Source organism: Hyperolius riggenbachi, chromosome 3 (genome assembly GCF_040937935.1).
Source record: "Hyperolius riggenbachi isolate aHypRig1 chromosome 3, aHypRig1.pri, whole genome shotgun sequence".
Taxonomy (NCBI): Eukaryota; Metazoa; Chordata; class Amphibia; order Anura; family Hyperoliidae; genus Hyperolius; species Hyperolius riggenbachi.
Window position 1 is genome coordinate 517,494,665 of NC_090648.1, and position 19,018 is coordinate 517,513,682.

General features: G+C 46.4%; 1 protein-coding gene across 2 annotated transcripts in view; it reads right to left on the reverse strand.

Moving 5' to 3' along the window:
* The window catches only part of CDX1 (caudal type homeobox 1), a 100,088-nt gene extending 96,896 nt beyond the window's left edge, over window positions 1–3,192 (reverse strand). For both annotated transcript variants that reach the window (XM_068273151.1, XM_068273150.1), the window contains exon 1: window positions 2,634–3,192. In XM_068273151.1, coding sequence (XP_068129252.1) covers window positions 2,634–3,063 — 430 coding nt within the window. In that variant the 5' untranslated portion in view covers window positions 3,064–3,192. The remainder of the gene's footprint in view (window positions 1–2,633) is intronic.
* Window positions 3,193–19,018: the final 15,826 nt, after the last annotated feature.

Sequence of the window (19,018 nt, forward strand, 5' to 3'; positions counted from 1 at the left end):
TGTATATGGCGGCGGGGTCACACTTGTCTGTCAGTATTCTGCACGCATCTTTCTGCACACCGGGGCCCGGGGCCCATCTGATGGACAGCGACGATAGGCAGACACGTCACAAGATTTATTATACATGATTGTATATGGCGGCGGGGTCACACTTGTCTGTCAGTATTCTGCACGCATCTTTCTGCACACCGGGGCCCGGGGCCCATCTGATGGACAGCGACGATAGGCAGACACGTCACAAGATTTATTATACATGATTGTATATGGCGGCGGGGTCACACTTGTCTGTCAGTATTCTGCACGCATCTTTCTGCACACCGGGGCCCGGGGCCCATCTGATGGACAGCGACGATAGGCAGACATGTCACAAGATTTATTATACATGATTGTATATGGCGGCGGGGTCACACTTGTCTGTCAGTATTCTGCACGCATCTTTCTGCACACCGGGGCCCGGGGCCCATCTGATGGACAGCGACGATAGGCAGACATGTCACAAGATTTATTATACATGATTGTATATGGCGGCGGGGTCACACTTGTCTGTTAGTATTCTGCACGCATCTTTCTGCGTGTGTTTTCTGCACAACGGGGCCCGGGGCTTATATGCAATTCACTTCTCCTGAGTTTTCTCCTCGTGATAATTTTGCACTTCGTAAATAAAATGCTTTTTAAACCACCAGCAAGCAAGAAAATACTAAAAAAAAATCCATTGCTAGTACTCTTTCACCTACTCCTAGGTACTTTTTTAATAGCAAAGTCCTAAAAAGATGTTTTAAAGAGAAGATGAAAAATTATCTCCTAGCAGAAAGCACAAGAGAAAAAGTGAATTGCATATGGGCCCATGTACTGTGGGTACCGTAGACCTGGGCCCATGTACTGTGTGTACCGTAGACCTGGGCCCATGTACTGTGGGTACCGTAGACCTGGGCCCATGTACTGTGGGTACCGTAGACCTGGGCCCATGTACTGTGTGTACCGTAGACCTGGGCCCATGTACTGTGGGTACCGTAGACCTGGGCCCATGTACTGTGGGTACCGTAGACCTGGGCCCATGTACTGTGGGTACCGTAGACCTGGGCCCATGTACTGTGGGTACCGTAGACCTGGGCCCATGTACTGTGGGTAATGTATACCTGGGCCCATGTACTGTGGGTACCGTAGACCTGGGCCCATGTACTGTGGGTACCGTAGACCTGGGCCCACATGCAATTAACAGATCTATTCCCCTGCCTGAGTATAACAGATCGATTAAAATCAGGGCATTTATAGCTGATGTGGCAGTTAAAGCATTGATGGAATATTGCTGTTTTTTGCTTGACCCACGCCGACGGGAGAAGCAGGCGCAATATATAATATACATACTAAATAATAATAATAATAATAATATGCGGGCAATGTCTGATTAGCTTTGCAATAAATGCATTGGGCACCATAGGTCTATAATATATTGCTGCAAGGTGATAGGCCAGGTAAAGGAAGGCGATTGCTTGCCTGATTTACAAAAAAAAAAACCTTTATACAGTTTATTAATATTATTATTATTATTACTATGCCAAACAATAGTAAGATGATTATGAATCGTGGAAGATGTCATATGTGTATATAAAATCCTATATAGGCAAAGTAATAAACATCAAAGTAACACTTCCCATTTCTCCTTGCAGCGCTGGGTCCCAGGTTCAATCCCCAGCCGGGGCACTATCTGCATGGAGTTTCAATGTTCTCTCAGTGTCTGTGTGGGTTTTCTCTGGACACTCCGGTTTCCTCCCACATCCCAAAAACATACAGATAAGTTAATTGGCTTCCCCCTAAATTGGCCCTAGACTATGATACATGCACTACACGATACATACATAGACACATGACTATGGTAGGATTAGAGTGTGAGCTCCTCTGATACATACACTACACGATACATACATAGACATATAACTATGGTAGGATTAGAGTGTGAGCTCCTCTGATACATGCACTACACGATACATACATAGACACATGACTATGGTAGGATTAGAGTGTGAGCTCCTCTGATATATGCACTACACCATACATACATAGACATATGACTATGGTAGGATTAGAGTGTGAGCTCCTCTGATACATACACTACACGATACATACATAGACATATAACTATGGTAGGATTAGAGTGTGAGCTCCTCTGATACATGCACTACACGATACATACATAGACACATGACTATGGTAGGATTAGAGTGTGAGCTCCTCTGATATATGCACTACACCATACATACATAGACATATGACTATGGCAGGGATTAGAGTGTGAGCTCCTCTGATACATGCACTACACCATACATACATAGACACATGACTATGGTAGGGAGTAGAGTAGATTGTGAGCTCCTCTGAGGGACAGTTATGTGACACGACAATCTGTACAGGCCTCCAGAAGATGTTGGCGCTATATAAATACTGAATAATAATCATTTTTCTGTGTGGGTGCTGGATGGAAGTAGTGGACCGCCGGTATATAAAATCATATCTAAGGAAAGAAATACACACCTAAATAACCCTTCCCATAGCTCTGCCATTGTCTGGTTGGGTGCCGGATTGAAGTAGACGACTGCCGCCTGTATATACAATCATTGGTGCCGGGTTGTACTCACCATTGGTGGGGTTGGCGGTTGGCACGCCACTACGCCTCATCCATTCATAGGGGTTGCGTCTTTGTGATCCGGGAGACAGAGGTGGTCCTGACCCATTGATGGCAGGTGCCAACAGTCCTGCGCCCGGCGGCTGAATGGGATTAAAATCGGTGGGGCTAAAACCAATCTGTGCCGGGTTAGTGGAAGAGGCAGGAGGCCCCGGGGCATAGGTGTGCCAGTCCTCTCTGGTGGGCGCATATGAAGTCCAGGTGCCACCAGGCTGCCCGTGGTGGGGGTCGCTGTTAATCCCAGGTACAGGGTGGTAGCTGGCAAAGTCCGAATACTGAGGCGGAGCCGGCACATAGTTCTGGGGACTCAGGTTCAGTCCCGGGTGCCTGACGGGATTGGGGTACATATTGGACTCCTTATCCAAGAGATATCCCACGTACATTTTCCCTGATGGGTCCACTGCACATAATGTGCCCGTCTGGCCAGCTGTCTGTTCCCTCCAAGAGTTTCCTTCAACTCTGCACTACTTCTTCCTGCTTCACCTTGTGTGGCAGCAGCAATCACTGGGACATCCAGGCACCTCCCTGTCTAAAGCCTTTTATTGGGCCACTAGGCATGCCATTTGCATTGAAAGACAGCTTTGCATTTCAAAGGGACTCAAGTGCAAGAATCAAAGTGGAAGCCACTAGGTGAATTCAAATGGTACAAATTGCCCAACAGATAGCCCTGGTGTGTGTGTGTCACTGAGAGTCTCCAGGGAAAAGTACAATGCTACAAACTCAATTAGCAAACCAAAGACCTGCCCAAGTCAAGCCAAACACTGAAAAGAAAAAGTTCCAAAGTTCACCAGTCATACAGGTGTCTATTCCTGTTATGGGGAAGTGGTGATTAGCTGCTTTGTTTCAGCAGCTTTTCAGAGGTGAATCTGTATAAGGTGAGATGTATATTATACTGTGTGGGGACAGCAGATTAATGTACATAGGCCTAAATAGGGCAAAATAAATAGATACACAATTAGTTAATGTCTTTCATTATCTGGTGTCGATAAAGTAACGGTTGTAGTGAGCAAAGTTTATTTTGCTTATTTGATGTGGCGTTGATGTTTATTGTATGAAGCATGCGGCTCACAGTCCCTCAAACGCATCGGTACGCTAATGTCAAGACCACTAAGGAGGCCGTACAGGCTTATGCTAGTAATCCGGACCTCCAACAGTCAGGGGAGGCCAACAGTGTTTTATTCGCTAGGATGGTCTGTTGTTGTCTGGCTGAAGACCAGGTAGGGCCCGATTTGGACTTTTTATCACCCAAGGCCAACGATCACCAGCTGCACCCAAATGACAGCATCCTAACTCCCCCCCTCCCCCATCCAATCACAGCAGGGATTAGATAATAAAATTCTCTGAGGAGAGTTAGTGACTAGAGATGTTGCGAACGGTTCCCGAACCATTCGCCGGTGAACATCTCAAAATCTGTGGGCCTTCTACTACTTCCAGGTCGCTATGACCCGGAGTAGTACCCCTGCGCTGTCCGGCGGAGCGCGTCCTAGATCGCGCTCCTGTTGCCGGGCACTTTCTGCGCATGTTCGTGATGTCATTGGTGATGTCATGCTCATGCGTAGAGAGTGCCCAGCAACAGGAGCTTGATCTAGAACGCGCTCCGCCGGTCAGCGCAGGCATACTACTCCGGGTCATTGCGACCCGGAAGTAGTAGAAGGCCCAGAGAGATTCGGCCGGGCGAACGGTTCGGGACATCTCTATTAGTGACATGATGGCAGGGATTATATTATAAGCTCCTCTGAGGATAGTTAGTGACATGATGGCAGGGATTACATTATAAACTGCTCTGAGGACAGTTAGTGACATGATGGCAGGGATTACATTATAAGCTGCTCTGAGGACAGTTAGTGACATGATGGCAGGGATTACAATATAATCTCCTCTGAGGATAGTTAGTGACATGATGGCAGGGATTACATTATAAACTCCTCTGAGGACAATTAGTGAAGTGATGGCAGGTATCCTATCTAATAATCTCCCTGCATCCCTGCGTCATCCTGTCCCTGTGTCCGTGTGTTGCGACGTTGCGTTACTGCGCATGTGCAGGACGGACAGCCGTTGAGACAGGAGGACAGGGCCAAGGAGCCGACCAGACAGGTGCGCGGTGGACGTTTGCATGCGCACTGACTGGCGATGACGCCGTGAAAAGACCTAGAGCCCGTTTTTTACGTTTAAACATTATAAACTCCTCTGAGGACAGTAAGTGACATGATGGCAGGGATTAGATTGTAAAATCCTTGGTGAGCGGCACATTTGGTGAGTGACAGGCAGCTCAGAGATCACTGTAAGTGCCTTTTCACTGCGTGACTGAGTGACAGATCCAGTTGTTGGTAGCCGCCCACCACAAATGTTTGGCAGGCTAACTGCTACTGCCACCCTGCTGCCCCTAGCCCGCCCCTTGCTCTCCTGGTGCACTAGGCCATGGCCTTAGCGGCCTTGCCTGAAATCCAGCCATGAGCGCAGGGCAGATGCGTTTCAGCCATAAGCTGCAGGGGAAACACATCTGCTTGAGGGGGGAAAAGCACTAAGTGCCATCCACTTACCGTGATGGACAGATCTGTTGCAGACTGACAAGTACAGATCCTATTATTTATATTTATTTACAAAATATTCTATTTTCCGAGGCAAAAAAACACACCAAATAAAGGTCAGTTCTCAGCTGCAGTGGGAACACACGGTACAACTTCTTGTCAGAACGATGGGTCAAACCGATTATTTCTGACTTGTCCAGCATGCTTCTGATAGATAACGGGATTGATTTTGTGAAGTAATGATCTATAAATTGATCCCCTTATCGATCGGGAGCAGTTTGGGCGTATACACACAGTGTAGCTTCCTGTAAGATTACACATCGATCTGACGGGAAATTGCATGGTGTGTGCCTAGTAGTATAGGGCCCTGTTTCTCTAGCTGCAAATCTGCCACTTTCCATTGAGTTTCCATTTAGAAAAATCCCATCCCCTCATCTGAATGAGAATTGCAGCATAATCGCAGTGAAATCGCTGTAATCGACTTTACCTGGATTTTGCCCGATTCTCATTCAAGTGAACGGAAATGGGATTTTCTAATTCCACCTCAAATGTGAGAACATTATTATTGTAGAACAAACCTGATTTGAAAGCCTCTTTATGACAATGTCACCCATCCGGGATACTAACAATCATATCTGCGGTTCCTCTAAACGAGATCAACAGGTAAAGATATCCAGACACCACTCAATTGTCTCAATAGATTAGACATTAGATTCAATATTAACATTGAATCGGATGGAAATCGACTGAAACTCTGGCACTTTGGGTTGATATTATAATGAAGATATTGATTGCATATAGTTGTTTTGGTGCTTGATCCTGTCAGGGGGCCGATGGGTGGGGAGGGGGAAAGGGCATGGGAACGGAGGGCGATGGGGAGCTGAAGGGGGCATGGCAGCGAGGAGTAGGGGCGATGGGAGGCTGAAGGGGGCATGGCAGCGGGGAGCGGGGGCGATGGGTGGTGTAAGGGGGTGTGGCTGTGGGCTGCAGGGGTGATGGGCAGGGGAAGGGGGTGTGGCAGCAAGGAGCGGGGGCTATGGGTGGGGGAAGAGGGTGTGGCCGCAGGGAGCGGGGGGTGATGGGCGGGTGAAGGGGGCATGGTCGCGGGGTGAAGGAGTGCAGGAGCCATGGGCGGGAGAAGGGGGTGTGGCCGCAGGGTGCAGGGGAAATGGGCAGGGTAAGGGGGTGTGGCCGCAGGGAGCCGGGGCATGGATGGGGGAAGGGAGTGTGGCTGCAGGGAGCAGGGGAAATGGGCGGGGTAAGGGGGTGTGGCCGCAGGGAGCCGGGGCATGGATGGGGGAAGGGAGTGTGGCTGCAGGGAGCAGGGGAAATGGGCGGGGTAAGGGGGTGTGGCCGCAGGGAGCCGGGGCATGGATGGGGGAAGGGAGTGTGGCTGCAGGGAGCAGGGGAAATGGGCGGGGTAAGGGGGTGTGGCCGCAGGGAGCCGGGGCATGGATGGGGGAAGGGAGTGTGGCTGCAGGGAGCAGGGGAAATGGGCGGGGTAAGGGGGTGTGGCCGCAGGGAGCCGGGGCATGGATGGGGGAAGGGAGTGTGGCTGCAGGGAGCAGGGGAAATGGGCGGGGTAAGGGGGTGTGGCCGCAGGGAGCAGCAGTGCACAGTCTTGTTCTGCATATTTATCTGTGCAAAGTGGTACAACAGATAAGCAATCGATATACTGGGAGATATTGTTACCTGATCTACCACAATCTAATGATGTGTGGGTACAAATGGGAGCAGCACATAGAGGAGTGGGAATGCTGCCTGAGGCGCAGGGCACAGAGGGATTGCTGTAAATGGATGTTACTCATGGAAGACGGTCAGCAATGGATTCCAGTAAAATGAGGCCCCAGGCAAGACAGCAGCTTTCCTTACACCTGATGGTCGCCTAGCTTTTCTTTTAGTATGTTTTGGTGAGGGCTAGCATTAACTAGGCCCCCAGTCTCTCTCCAGGCCCTAGGAATCTGCCTAGTGCCATGAATGATCTGACTGTGCTTTAGTAAGCGTGGCAGCAGAACTACTCCTCTGGTAGAGGGTAGATCATACCTTCCAACTTTTTGAAATAAGAAAGAGGGACACTTAAGCCACGCCCTGACACACCCCTAGTCAAGCATCCCATAAAGATTTCATAAGGAAAATATATTGTTTTATAATTCAAACCACACTGGTCGTTTCTATCCTGGTTCATTTTCCGTTATAATAATATTTGAAAATAAGAAATGTATCTATTTAAAGGATGAGAGTCAATAAAACACATTTTCCAGGAGAAACATACATATATTTATATAGATCTGTACATCAGTCCTAAAAGAGGGACAGAGGGACCGGGGTCCCCACAGAGGGACAGTCCCTCCACAAGAGGGACAGGTGGGAGCTATGGATGGCATGATGTTCTGTACTCTGTTCTGCTGCATGGAGTGCTGTCATTGCCCCAGGCAGACTCATGTCAGAGCAGTGCTGTTTATGTAGATTGTGTTGCAGCCAGTTGGCCAAAGATCACAGCTTCTGTACACTGACTGCACACAGCTTCACCTCTCCCTTCTGAGATGTACACTGCAGCTTACAGCTCTTCCAATTAAGGGTAGAAGGATTAAAGCTCAGCTGTAGTGAATAGAAGTGCCCCTATGTCTCTAACATACTGTATATCTGCCCCCACAGCCCCAATCATGTGGGATGGAGGTGTAGAGGCTGTCCTCATACAATGTCACAAGGAGACAGCCTGACACTAATGGCTGCATTTTCCAGACAATATTAGGTTACATTTTGGTGAAATCACATAGCGTCTCAATCTATATATATAATAGAGTAAGTGCCTCAACCTTCGAGCAAGAAGAAGAAGTACTTTGCATGAGAAAATGTATGCGTGCTCAATCACCAAGTTTTAGGTTTCTTTTCCACGGACTGTTGAGCTGTGTGCTCAGCAAGCAGTTACCAGGCAGCAGCAAGCAGTTACCAGGCAGCAGCAAGCAGTAGCAAGCAGTTACCAGGCAGCAGCAAGCAGTAGCAAGCAGTTACCAGGAAGCAGCAAGCAGTTACCAGGCAGCAGCTAGCAGTTACCAGGCAGCAGCAAGCAGTTACCAGGCAGCAGCAAGCAGTTACCAGGCAGCAGTGAGCAGATACCAGGCAGCAACAAGCAGTTTCCAGGCAGCAGCAAGCTGTTACCAGGCAGTAGTGAGCAGTTGTAAGAGTTTGAGAGGCATGTTACTGCCTATCAACTGTCCATGGAAAAGAGGCCTACCCTAGCAAGTCTGGCTTTGCAAATCTGGCCTAATTGGCTATTCATGAGGCAATGCTCATGCAAATATGCATTTGCTTTTGCATGCCAAACTATGCAGGGTCAAAAAACCAATACTGCAAAGCGGTCGCCCTGCTACATGCCAGTGATGAGCGAAAATGCAAAAATTTGTTTCGATAAATTTTTACCGAATTTTCGCCTAATTTCGTTTTGACAGGCAAATTTTCCATCTAATTTTTTCACGTTAATTTTCGCCTAAGGCCAGTCATTTTCGCATTACTTGCGTATGATTGCGGACATTTTCCACATAAGGGCATTAGCGCCCGCATTCAGAGAAGTTTCTTGCGCATTATTGCGGGCATTTTTCCGTATAAACGTCCGCATAGATTGAATTTCCATGCGGATTATTGTGGACATTATTCCGCATAAGGGCATAAGCATCCGCATACAATGAATTTTCGATGCTGGTCGAAAACGCAAATATTTCTGAAGATTTTCGTGAAAATTCGCCAAAAAACGAAAACGGGATTTTCAAGGCGAAAATTCGCAAGCAACACTGCTACATGCTACATTAGCACTATCCAGGAGCGCCACGGGGAGGATTCCCAATGCCCCCCTTTTATACAACACACACAGGGTCCCAGGCTCTCTCACTGCCTGGGAACCACAGCGACACCCCGGAGGGGGAGGCGCAGGCGACCCCCCCCCAAGCGTGGCCAGCGTCGGGGAGAGCCGTCCACACCCACCTCCCAATATTAAAAACAGGCACTTACCTTAACGTCCATTGCGTCCTGCTACATGCGCATTAACTTGGGGGCACCACATGAGAAAGGAGTGAAGCATGGGTCACCCCGAGCTTTAGAGCTCAGGGCTGGCTCACATACAGCACTCCAGAGGGGGGGGAGGACAGGTGCAGACAACTCACTCCAGGGCTCACACCACCGGAGCAAGCCATCCACCACCTGCCTCCAAAGGATGCAAACTGCAAAAAAATGCTTTCCATGAGAAAATTAATGCGCATGTAGCAGAAGGCAATGGACGTTAAGGTAAGTGCCTGTTTTTAATATAGGGAGGTGGGTGCAGACGGCTCTCCCTGGCGCTGGCCACGCTTGGGGGGGGGGGTCGCCTGTGGCACCTAGCCTCCCCCTCCGGGGTGCTGCTGTGGTTCCCGCGGTCCCTCCGGTTGTATAAAGAGGGGGCATTGGGAATCCTCCCTGTGGCGCTCCTGGATAGTGCTAATGTAGCATGTAGCAGTGTTGCTTGCGAATTTTCGCCTAAGTCATTTTCGCATTGAAAATCCTGTTTTCGTTTTTTGGCGAATTTTCACGAAAATCTTCAGAAATATTTGTGTTTTCGACCAGCATCGAAAATTCATTGTATGCGGATGCTTATGCCCTTATGCGGAAAAATGTCCACAATAATCCGCATGGAAATATAGACTATGAATGTATTTTGTAGGTACTGATCTTTTGCAGGAACGGATCTTTTGCAGATAATGATCTTTTGAATGTGTACAGCAACTTTGTGTGCAGCTTCTTGCAAATATTTCTATCTAATGGGGAGTGCAGCTCAATAGAATAGACTGTGTAGGTGTGGCTCTCATACTACATGGAAGGGGGTAAGATTTCTGTCTGATGGGGAGTGCAGCTCCATAGAATAGACTGTGTAGGTATGGCTCTCATACTACATGGAAGGAGGTAAGATTTCTGTCTGATGGGGAGTTCAGCTCCATAGAATAAACGGTGTAGGTATGGCTCTGATACTACATGGAAGGGGGTAAAATTGGTCTGTGATCTTTCATTTTTCCAAAGACTTTTATCTGATGTGTGTACCCACCTTTATTCTTCTTGCTTCAAGGTTGAGGCACGTACTCTATTAGATAGATAGAAGATGCGGCGTATGCTACGACGCGGGACGGCTAGTATTCAATAATGTGTGTATGTAGTCATAATGCAGGTTTCCCACCCTAGTGGGATCCTGGTGGGAGTGACTGTAGGCTCCTCCCCGCAGGCACCCCATTGGTCGCCAGGTAGTGGGTGTTCTAGCAGCGAAATCTCAACGCTCCCGCCCATCTACATGATGTCATAGTTCCCCTTCAGGTCCGCTATGTGCGTCACCTGGTGGGAGGTACTAATGACAATGTTTCCTGGTAATGTCACTCCCTTGCCGCTCCGCCCACTCATGACGTATACAGATGGGATGAGGTTGTGTTGGTTACGCCTATCAAAACTGACCTCAGCAGTTTCCCATCAGGTTCGGCTGGCAATGGACCTCTGTCATTGCTGCAATTATTAATAATCATGTGAATGGACAGTTTTGAATTGTCTGTAATAGATACATACACAATTGCTCACCTAAATAATCCCATTCAAAATGACCAAGGTGCCCGAGCGATCAAATCTCTCAAAAAAGATAAAGCTCCATGGGGTTAGTGGATTCACAAACAACTACTACCTCTCCTTCTTCCCATACTATGCCAGGGGAAAAACACATCTATAAGTAGAGCAATACTTGATCTGCTTACATAACACATGTATTATTCTGTCCACGTTGTGATTTCAGCGAATTTTATATAGTAAATGGAGAGAATTATGTTCCTGCTGGGAACCGTGTCTTTCGCCCACAGTTTGAGGCTAAATCCTGATGTCATTTCTGCCCTTTACTTTTTTTTCTTTTCTCCTCCAATCCCTGAGTCACCTCAGCCTTGCTTGTAAACACAAGTGAGCAGGGAATAATGTTTCAGATAAGCAGCTAGCCAGAGAAATAAATGGAAGAGGAGGAATACATTATAGATAAAAAGAACTCCCAGCATGCAAATGTTTGGCACTGACTATTAAAGGGCCAGTGCTCTTAAAGTATGTGATAACTCCAGGCCATAACAGCAGAAAACGTTTTGCAAGTTTTGAATGCAGGATTAGTATCTTTATCACTTAATACACTCAGACCAGTTGCTGTTGAAATTGGATTCTTATGGTGAAAATTCCGCTTTAACAACCACCTTTCACAATGCTTCAATGAAGCTTCTACTCTTGGTGGCTTCCCGAACAAATCGCTCATCATGGGTAGCATCTCCACAATTCACAAACCTGGTAAAGACCCTGCAGACCCTGGGAGCTACAGGCCGACCTCCCTTCTCTAAATAGACCTGCAAAGTACTAGCCAACAGAATAGCCATTTCCCTTCCAACCCCAATCACCCCAGTTCAGGTAGGCTTTGTATTGGGCAGACATACAAATGACTGAACTTGACTTGTACTACACCGAATGCCATATGTGGAGGCCTGCTGCTGTATGCCTTCTCTCTTCATCTCCTTGGATGTGGGGAAGACATTTGAGAGGGTCCAGTTGGATTATCTTAAGATGGCTTTAGAGAAATAAGGTTTCTTGGGATGTATTTTACAAGCTATAACCTCCTAACCCAACAGCCATAGTTTCTTCTTCTGGTGCTTTCTCACACCTTTTCCAAACAATAGACCACACCCGTCCGGGTTGCCCACTGTCACCTGAGATCATATTTGTCCCGCTTTTGGAACCCTTGGTTCAAAAAAATTAGAAACCATACTAAGCTTACAGGCACAACCATTAGTATCTCTGAATATAAACAAAGGCTTTTTGCCAATGATATCATATTGTCCCTCACTAAGCCAAAACCGTCATCAGATTACATTATTAAAGAATTTAAACGGTTTTCAAGAATTTCATATTATAAATTGACTATGCCTAAGGCCCATTTAAAAAATTAAACTAGGCTGTGTCTGCAACCCCCGCACTGTCTCTCTCCCTCTACCACATTAGCGCGCATGCCACACGCCCATGCACGTCATGCACACACACCCGCCCCCCTTCTGGGCCCGTCCTTCCCTGCTCTCAAGAGCCACACGTCATTCCCCCTCAGTGTCTCTGCGTCCCTGCACATGCGCACACACCCGCCCCCCTTCTGGGCCCGTTCTTCCCTGCTCTCAAGAGCCACACGTCATTCCCCCTCAGTGTCTCTGCGTCCCTGCACATGCACACAACAGAAAAAACACACATACTTCCAATTCATACTTCTATTTATGATTGTTTTTATGAAAGATTCTTGTAGTATATTTGCCATGGACTCCTGTGCAGTCCTTCTGTGGCTGTGCAGCGATCCCAGGCAAAGGTGATAACAGTGTACGATATCATGAGGACCGACATCTGTGATGGACCCTCAGTGGCTGTCCCCGAAGTGTTAAATGTTCCCACTGGTGCCCGGGCCTGTAGATTCTCACCTGTCCACAGGTACAACTCCCAGAATCCTCTGCTGTCACCCCTGTGTCCACCGTTACCGCGAGTGCTTGTGTCACGTGGCACCAGGCGTGACTGTTTGACATCACACATGCGCCACGTGGTACAGGCACGACTCCCAGAATCCTCTGCTGTCACCCCTGTGTCCACCGTTACCGCGAGTGCTTGTGTCACGTGGCAGCAGGCGTGTGTGTGTGACATCACACATGTGCCACGTGGTACAGGCACGACTCCCAGTTTCCTCCGCTGTCACTCCTGTGTCCACTGTTACCACAAGTGTGTGTCGCACCAGGCGTGTGTGTGTGACATCACACATGTGCCACGTGGTACAGGCAAAACTCCCAGAATCCTCTGCTGTCACCCCTGTGTCCACCGTTACCGCGAGTGCTTGTGTCATGTGGCAGCAGGCGTGTGTGTGTGACATCACACATGTGCCATGTGGTACAGGCACGACTCCCAGACTCCTCCACTGTCACCCCTGTGTCCACCGTTACCGCGAGTGCTTGTGTCATGTGGCAGCAGGCGTGTGTGTGTGACATCACACATGTGCCATGTGGTACAGGCACGACTCCCAGACTCCTTCGCTGTCACCCCTGTGTCCACTGTTACCGCGAGTGCTTGTGTCACGTGGCACCAGGCGTGACTGTTTAACATCACACATGTGCCACGTGGTACAGGCACGACTCCCAGTCTCCTCCGCTGTCACTCCTGTGTCCACTGTTACCACAAGTGTGTGTCGCACCAGGCGTGTGTGTGTGACATCACACATGTGCCACGTGGTACAGGCAAAACTCCCAGAATCCTCTGCTGTCACCCCTGTGTCCACCGTTACCGCGAGTGCTTGTGTCATGTGGCAGCAGGCGTGTGTGTGTGACATCACAGCGCCCATGGCAGACACAGCAGTGATGGATGACAAGGTCAGGACTCATGCCAATGGACAGGTTCAAACTTACTCTGCACGGGCTCTGGGGGGGGGGGGGGAGGAGACCAAGGCGCTAGGTCGATTCCTGAAAGATTTCATACTGAAATCTATCGTATATCAGTCTGTGGTGTATGGGCAGCCAACCGATCTCTTTCTGATCAGATTCCATCAGAGAGTGATCTATCTCATGGTCGACCTGCCCATACTTTGCCTGATATATGGGCACCTTTGTTGGTCAAATTTGCTTCAGTTTAGTTCAGAGACAGTTGATATGAATTAATCTCTGTGTTTGGGTTAATTCAGGAGCCAAACTCAAATTCCACTGAAGTGCTGGAGGTTTTCCACTGCTTGCATAAGGCACAGCGTTTACACCAGCAGACACCATACATCTCCAGATGTTCCTGTTCCTCACCCAGTAGATGCACATTGCCATCTTGCCCCATCACAGTTTTGATTGATAATCATAAAGAAGTTTATTGACCGCCTTGTTGGAATTATTGGTCAGATCCGATCACAGCGCTCACATTTTCTAGAAACATCCATGGGATACAGACGAGTGGATGGTGGCCTTTGGACTGCTAGATCTGCAGTAAGTAATACAGGGGCTTAGAGCTTGACGTAATTGTTCTCAAGAGGAAGAAACCATTATAGAAAGTGCTGATTTAACACAAAGATTCCTAGAAAGAGGACACCCCCCTCTGTGATAAATCCACCAGCCCTGAGTAGAGTGAGATAAGGGGCTGGTTAATAGAGAAACCATCAGAGCATCCAGCCAGCAGCAACACCTCATCATATGATGGACATGCTGGGCCCAGGCAAGGACCAAACACCGACTTGTGGCCTCACCAACAGCAGGGCCTCCTATTCTGCCAGCGCCACCCTGCCTGTGACTTGTATAATGCTGGGGACATAAGACAGAAAGCCCATACTAATGTCTAACGCTAACCTCCTCCAACGCCAGTCTTCAGAGACAACATCCATGCCAGAGTTTAGGAAGGATGAGAAATGGAGAAATGTCTTCTTCTCATTGATGAACGCGTACGTTAAAAAGGGGCGCTGGGAAAAAAAAGGGCGCCGGGTTTTTAACGATAAGCATGGATAACGTTTAAAAATGTATTGTACTGTATTTCGTTTAAAATTAATGTTTTATAAAGTTATAAATCATTAAATAATGTGCATTAAATCGGCAATTGTAAGAACGTTAATCTTTCGTTTAAATAGTGAACGTATAATAACGTTTAAAAAAAAAATTACTAAGTAACCCTCCCTGTACCTACCCCTAACCCCTAGACCCCCCTGTTGATGCCTAAACTTAAGACCCCCCTGTTGGTGCCTAAACCTAAGACCCCCCTGGTGGTGCCTAAACCTAAGACCCCCCTGTTGGTGCCTAAACCTAAGACCCCCTGTTGGTGCCTAAACCTAAGACCGCCCTGTTGGTGCCTAAACCTAAGACCGCCCTGTTGGTGCCTAAACCTAAGACCCCCCTGTTGGTGCCTAAACCTAAGACCCCCCTGTTGGTTTTTTCGTTTAAAAATAATGTAAAAAAAAAAAAAAATAATAATGTACTGTTTTTCGTTTAAAAATAATGTTTGAAAAAAAATATTGTACTGTTTTTCGTTTAAAAATAATATTTAAAAATGTATAAATCATTAAATAATGTGTAATCATGAGAAGCAGTAATAAAACATTAAGTCTCCGGGCGCCGCTTTTAAAACGTTATTTTTCTCCGGCGCCCTTTTTTCCTATCGGGCGCCCATTAAACGATATTTATTATAGGAGTGAATGGCGGCGCCCGATTTGTCCACTAGCCTCAGGCGCCCGAATTTACTGTTACCTTGATGAACCACCTGATTCAGTCCCATCAGTTGAGTTGTTGTGTCACAACTGTGTGAGGACCTCGAGCCCTGAGGACTTGAGTTTGGCTTTTCCTGGATCCCGATGCCTACCCTTTCCCCCACCCCCCCCCCCCTTCACATAAAGCCCTCCCTGACACCCCTAACCCCCCCATCTCTCCCCCAACATAATGCCCTTCCTAAACTTTCCTGAATCTTGACACTTAACCTTCCACTCCACAATAAAATAAAACTGGACTCCCCCAATGTAAGTTACTTTCTGGTACCTGACCCTTACGTCCTAAAACCAGCATTTAAGTCTAACTACACCCTCCCTATCCCTTAGGGCTGGTTCAGACGGGCTTCTGCTGGACAGAACAGCTTGTTGGGGAAGCATGGAATAGATCACACACAGCCATCTTGGACGCTACATGTAGCCAGGGCCCAGCACTGATTCTAGTGGCCAAATGGCTGTTACTGATAGATAACTTGATGTTGATGCTTCACTATTAGACAGCCTGGGGCTGCGACTACACTCTTTAACAAAGGGCTGCAAAATCATCTGCCATGTTCTCTATCCTGACAGGTTCAGAGAGTTTGGCGAATGAAGGTCGCTGTACATAAATACTGTTTTATGGTGAGGAAGCAAATAGTACAGTAAAATGCAGAGCTGAGATGAGTTTACAAGGTCCATATTGTGAGGATGACCAATGGGTTTCCCCACCAGGACATTATGGAGTCGCACTCAGATATACTCTCCATTTATCCGTCACTGAATCTCATCCTTACTGGCGTGTGCTATTGAGACACACAACATAATATGGCGCCACAAAGTGTGTAAATTGCCCATAAACCTTCTAAGTAAAGATCTCGACCAACCTATCCCTGCGCAGAATCTGTGAAAGAGCTCCGCCAAGACGGTTTATTGGTATTGCGTGTTGATTATTGTCTGTCTGTCTCCCATCATGGTCTGTGGTGTCCAACAAAACCTTCAGATTGCAGATATTTCCTCACTATAGAAAGGAAGAACACTTACCACATTAAACCCTCACTTGTAAAATGATAAAGAAAATATAGATAAAAGATAAATACATTGTAATAATAATGTTAGGACATTAGACTATGACTATGGTAGGATTAGAGTGTGAGCTCCTCTGAGGACAGTCAGTGACATGACTATGTACTCTGTGCAGTGCTGCAGAAGATGTCAGTGCTATAAAAATACATAATAATAATATGGTAGGACATTAGACTATGGCTATGGTAGGATTAGAGTGTGAGCTCCTCTGAGGACAGTCAGTGACATGACTATATACTCTGTAATGTGTTGCAGGAGATGTCAGTGCTATATAAATACATAATAATAATATGGTAGGACATTATTCTATGACTATGGTAGGATTAGAGTGTGAGCTCCTCTGAGGACAGTCAGTGACATGACTATGTACTCTGTAATGTGCTGCAGAAGATGTCAGTGCTATAAAAATACATAATAATAATAATAATAATAATAATAATAATAATAATAATAATAATAATAATATAGTAGGACATTAGACTATGACTATGGTAGGATTAGAGTGTGAGCTCCTCTGAGGACAGTCCGTGACATGACTATGTACCCTGTAATGTGCTGCAGAAGATGTCAGTGCTGTATAAATACATAATAATAATAATATAGTAGGACATTAGACTATGACTATGGTAGGATTAGAGTGTGAGCTCCTCTGAGGACAGTCAGTGACATGACTATGTACTATGTAATGTGCTGCAGGAGATGTCAGTGCTATATAAATACATAATAATAATATGGTAGGACATTACACTATGACTATGGTAGGATTAGATTGTGAGCTCCTCTGAGGACAGTCAGTGACATGACTGTGTACTCTGTAATGTGCTGCAGGAGATGTCAGTGCTATATACATACATAATAATAATATGGTAGGACATTACACTATGACTATGGTAGGATTAGATTGTGAGCTCCTCTGAGGACAGTCAGTGACATGACTATGTACCCTGCAATGTACTGCAGGAGATGTCAGTGCTATATAAATACATAATAATAATATGGTAGGACATTAGACTATGACTATGGTAGGATTAGATTGTGAGCCCCTCTGAGGACAGTCAGTGACATGACTATGTACTCTGTAATGTGCTGCAGAAGATGGCAGTGCTATATAAATACATAATAATAATATGGTAGGACATTAGACTATGACTATGGTAGGGATTAGAGTGTGAGCTCCTCTGATGACAGTCAGTGACATGACTATGTACTCTGTAATGTGCTGCAGAAGATGTCAATGCTATACAAATACATAATAATAATATGGTAGGACATTAGACTATGACTATGGTAGTATTAGATTGTCAGCTCCTCTGAGGACAGTCAGTGACATGACTATGTACTCTGTAAAGTGCTGCAGAAGATGTCAGTGCTATATAAATACATAATAATAATATGATAGGACATTACACTATGACTATGGTAGGATTAGAGTGTGAGCTCCTCTGAGGACAGTCAGTGACATGACTATGTACTCTGTAATGAGCTGCAGAAGATGTCAGTGCTATATAAATACATAATAATAATATGGTAGGACATTAGACTATGACTATGGTAGGATTAGAGTGTGAGCTCCTCTGAGGACAGTCAGTGACATGACTATGTACTCTGTAATATGCTGCAGAAGATGTCAATGCTATACAAATACATAATAATAATATGGTAGGACATTAGACTATGACTACGGTAGGATTAGATTGTGAGCTCCTCTGAGGACAGTCAGTGACATGACTATGTACTCTGTAATGTGCTGCAGGAGATGCCAGTGCTATATAAATACATAATAATAATATGGTAGGGCATTAGACTATGACTATGGTAGGATTAGATTGTGAGCTCCCCTGAGGACAGTCAGTGACATGACTATGTACTCTGTAATGTGCTGCAGAAGATGGCAGTGCTATATAAATACATAATAATAATATGGTAGGACACTAGACTATGACTATGGTAGGATTAGAGTGTGAGCTCCTCTGAGGACAGTCAGTGACATGACTATGTACCCTGCAATGTACTGCAGGAGATGTCAGTGCTATATAAATACATAATAATAATATGGTAGGACACTAGACTATGACCATGGTAGGATTAGATTGTGAGCCCCTCTGAGGAGAGTCAGTGACATGACTATGTACTCTGTAATGTGCTGCAGAAGATGGCAGTGCTATATAAATACATAATAATAATATGGTAGGACATTAGACTATGACTATGGTAGGGATTAGAGTATGAGCTCCTCTGATGACAGTCAGTGACATGACTATGTACTCTGTAATGTGCTGCAGAAGATGTCAATGCTATACAAATACATAATAATAATATGGTAGGACATTAGACTATGACTACGGTAGGATTAGATTGTGAGCTCCTCTGAGGACAGTCAGTGACATGACTATGTACTCTGTAATGTGCTGCAGAAGGTGTCAGTGCTATATAAATACATAATAATAATATGGGAGGACATTAGACTATGACTATGGT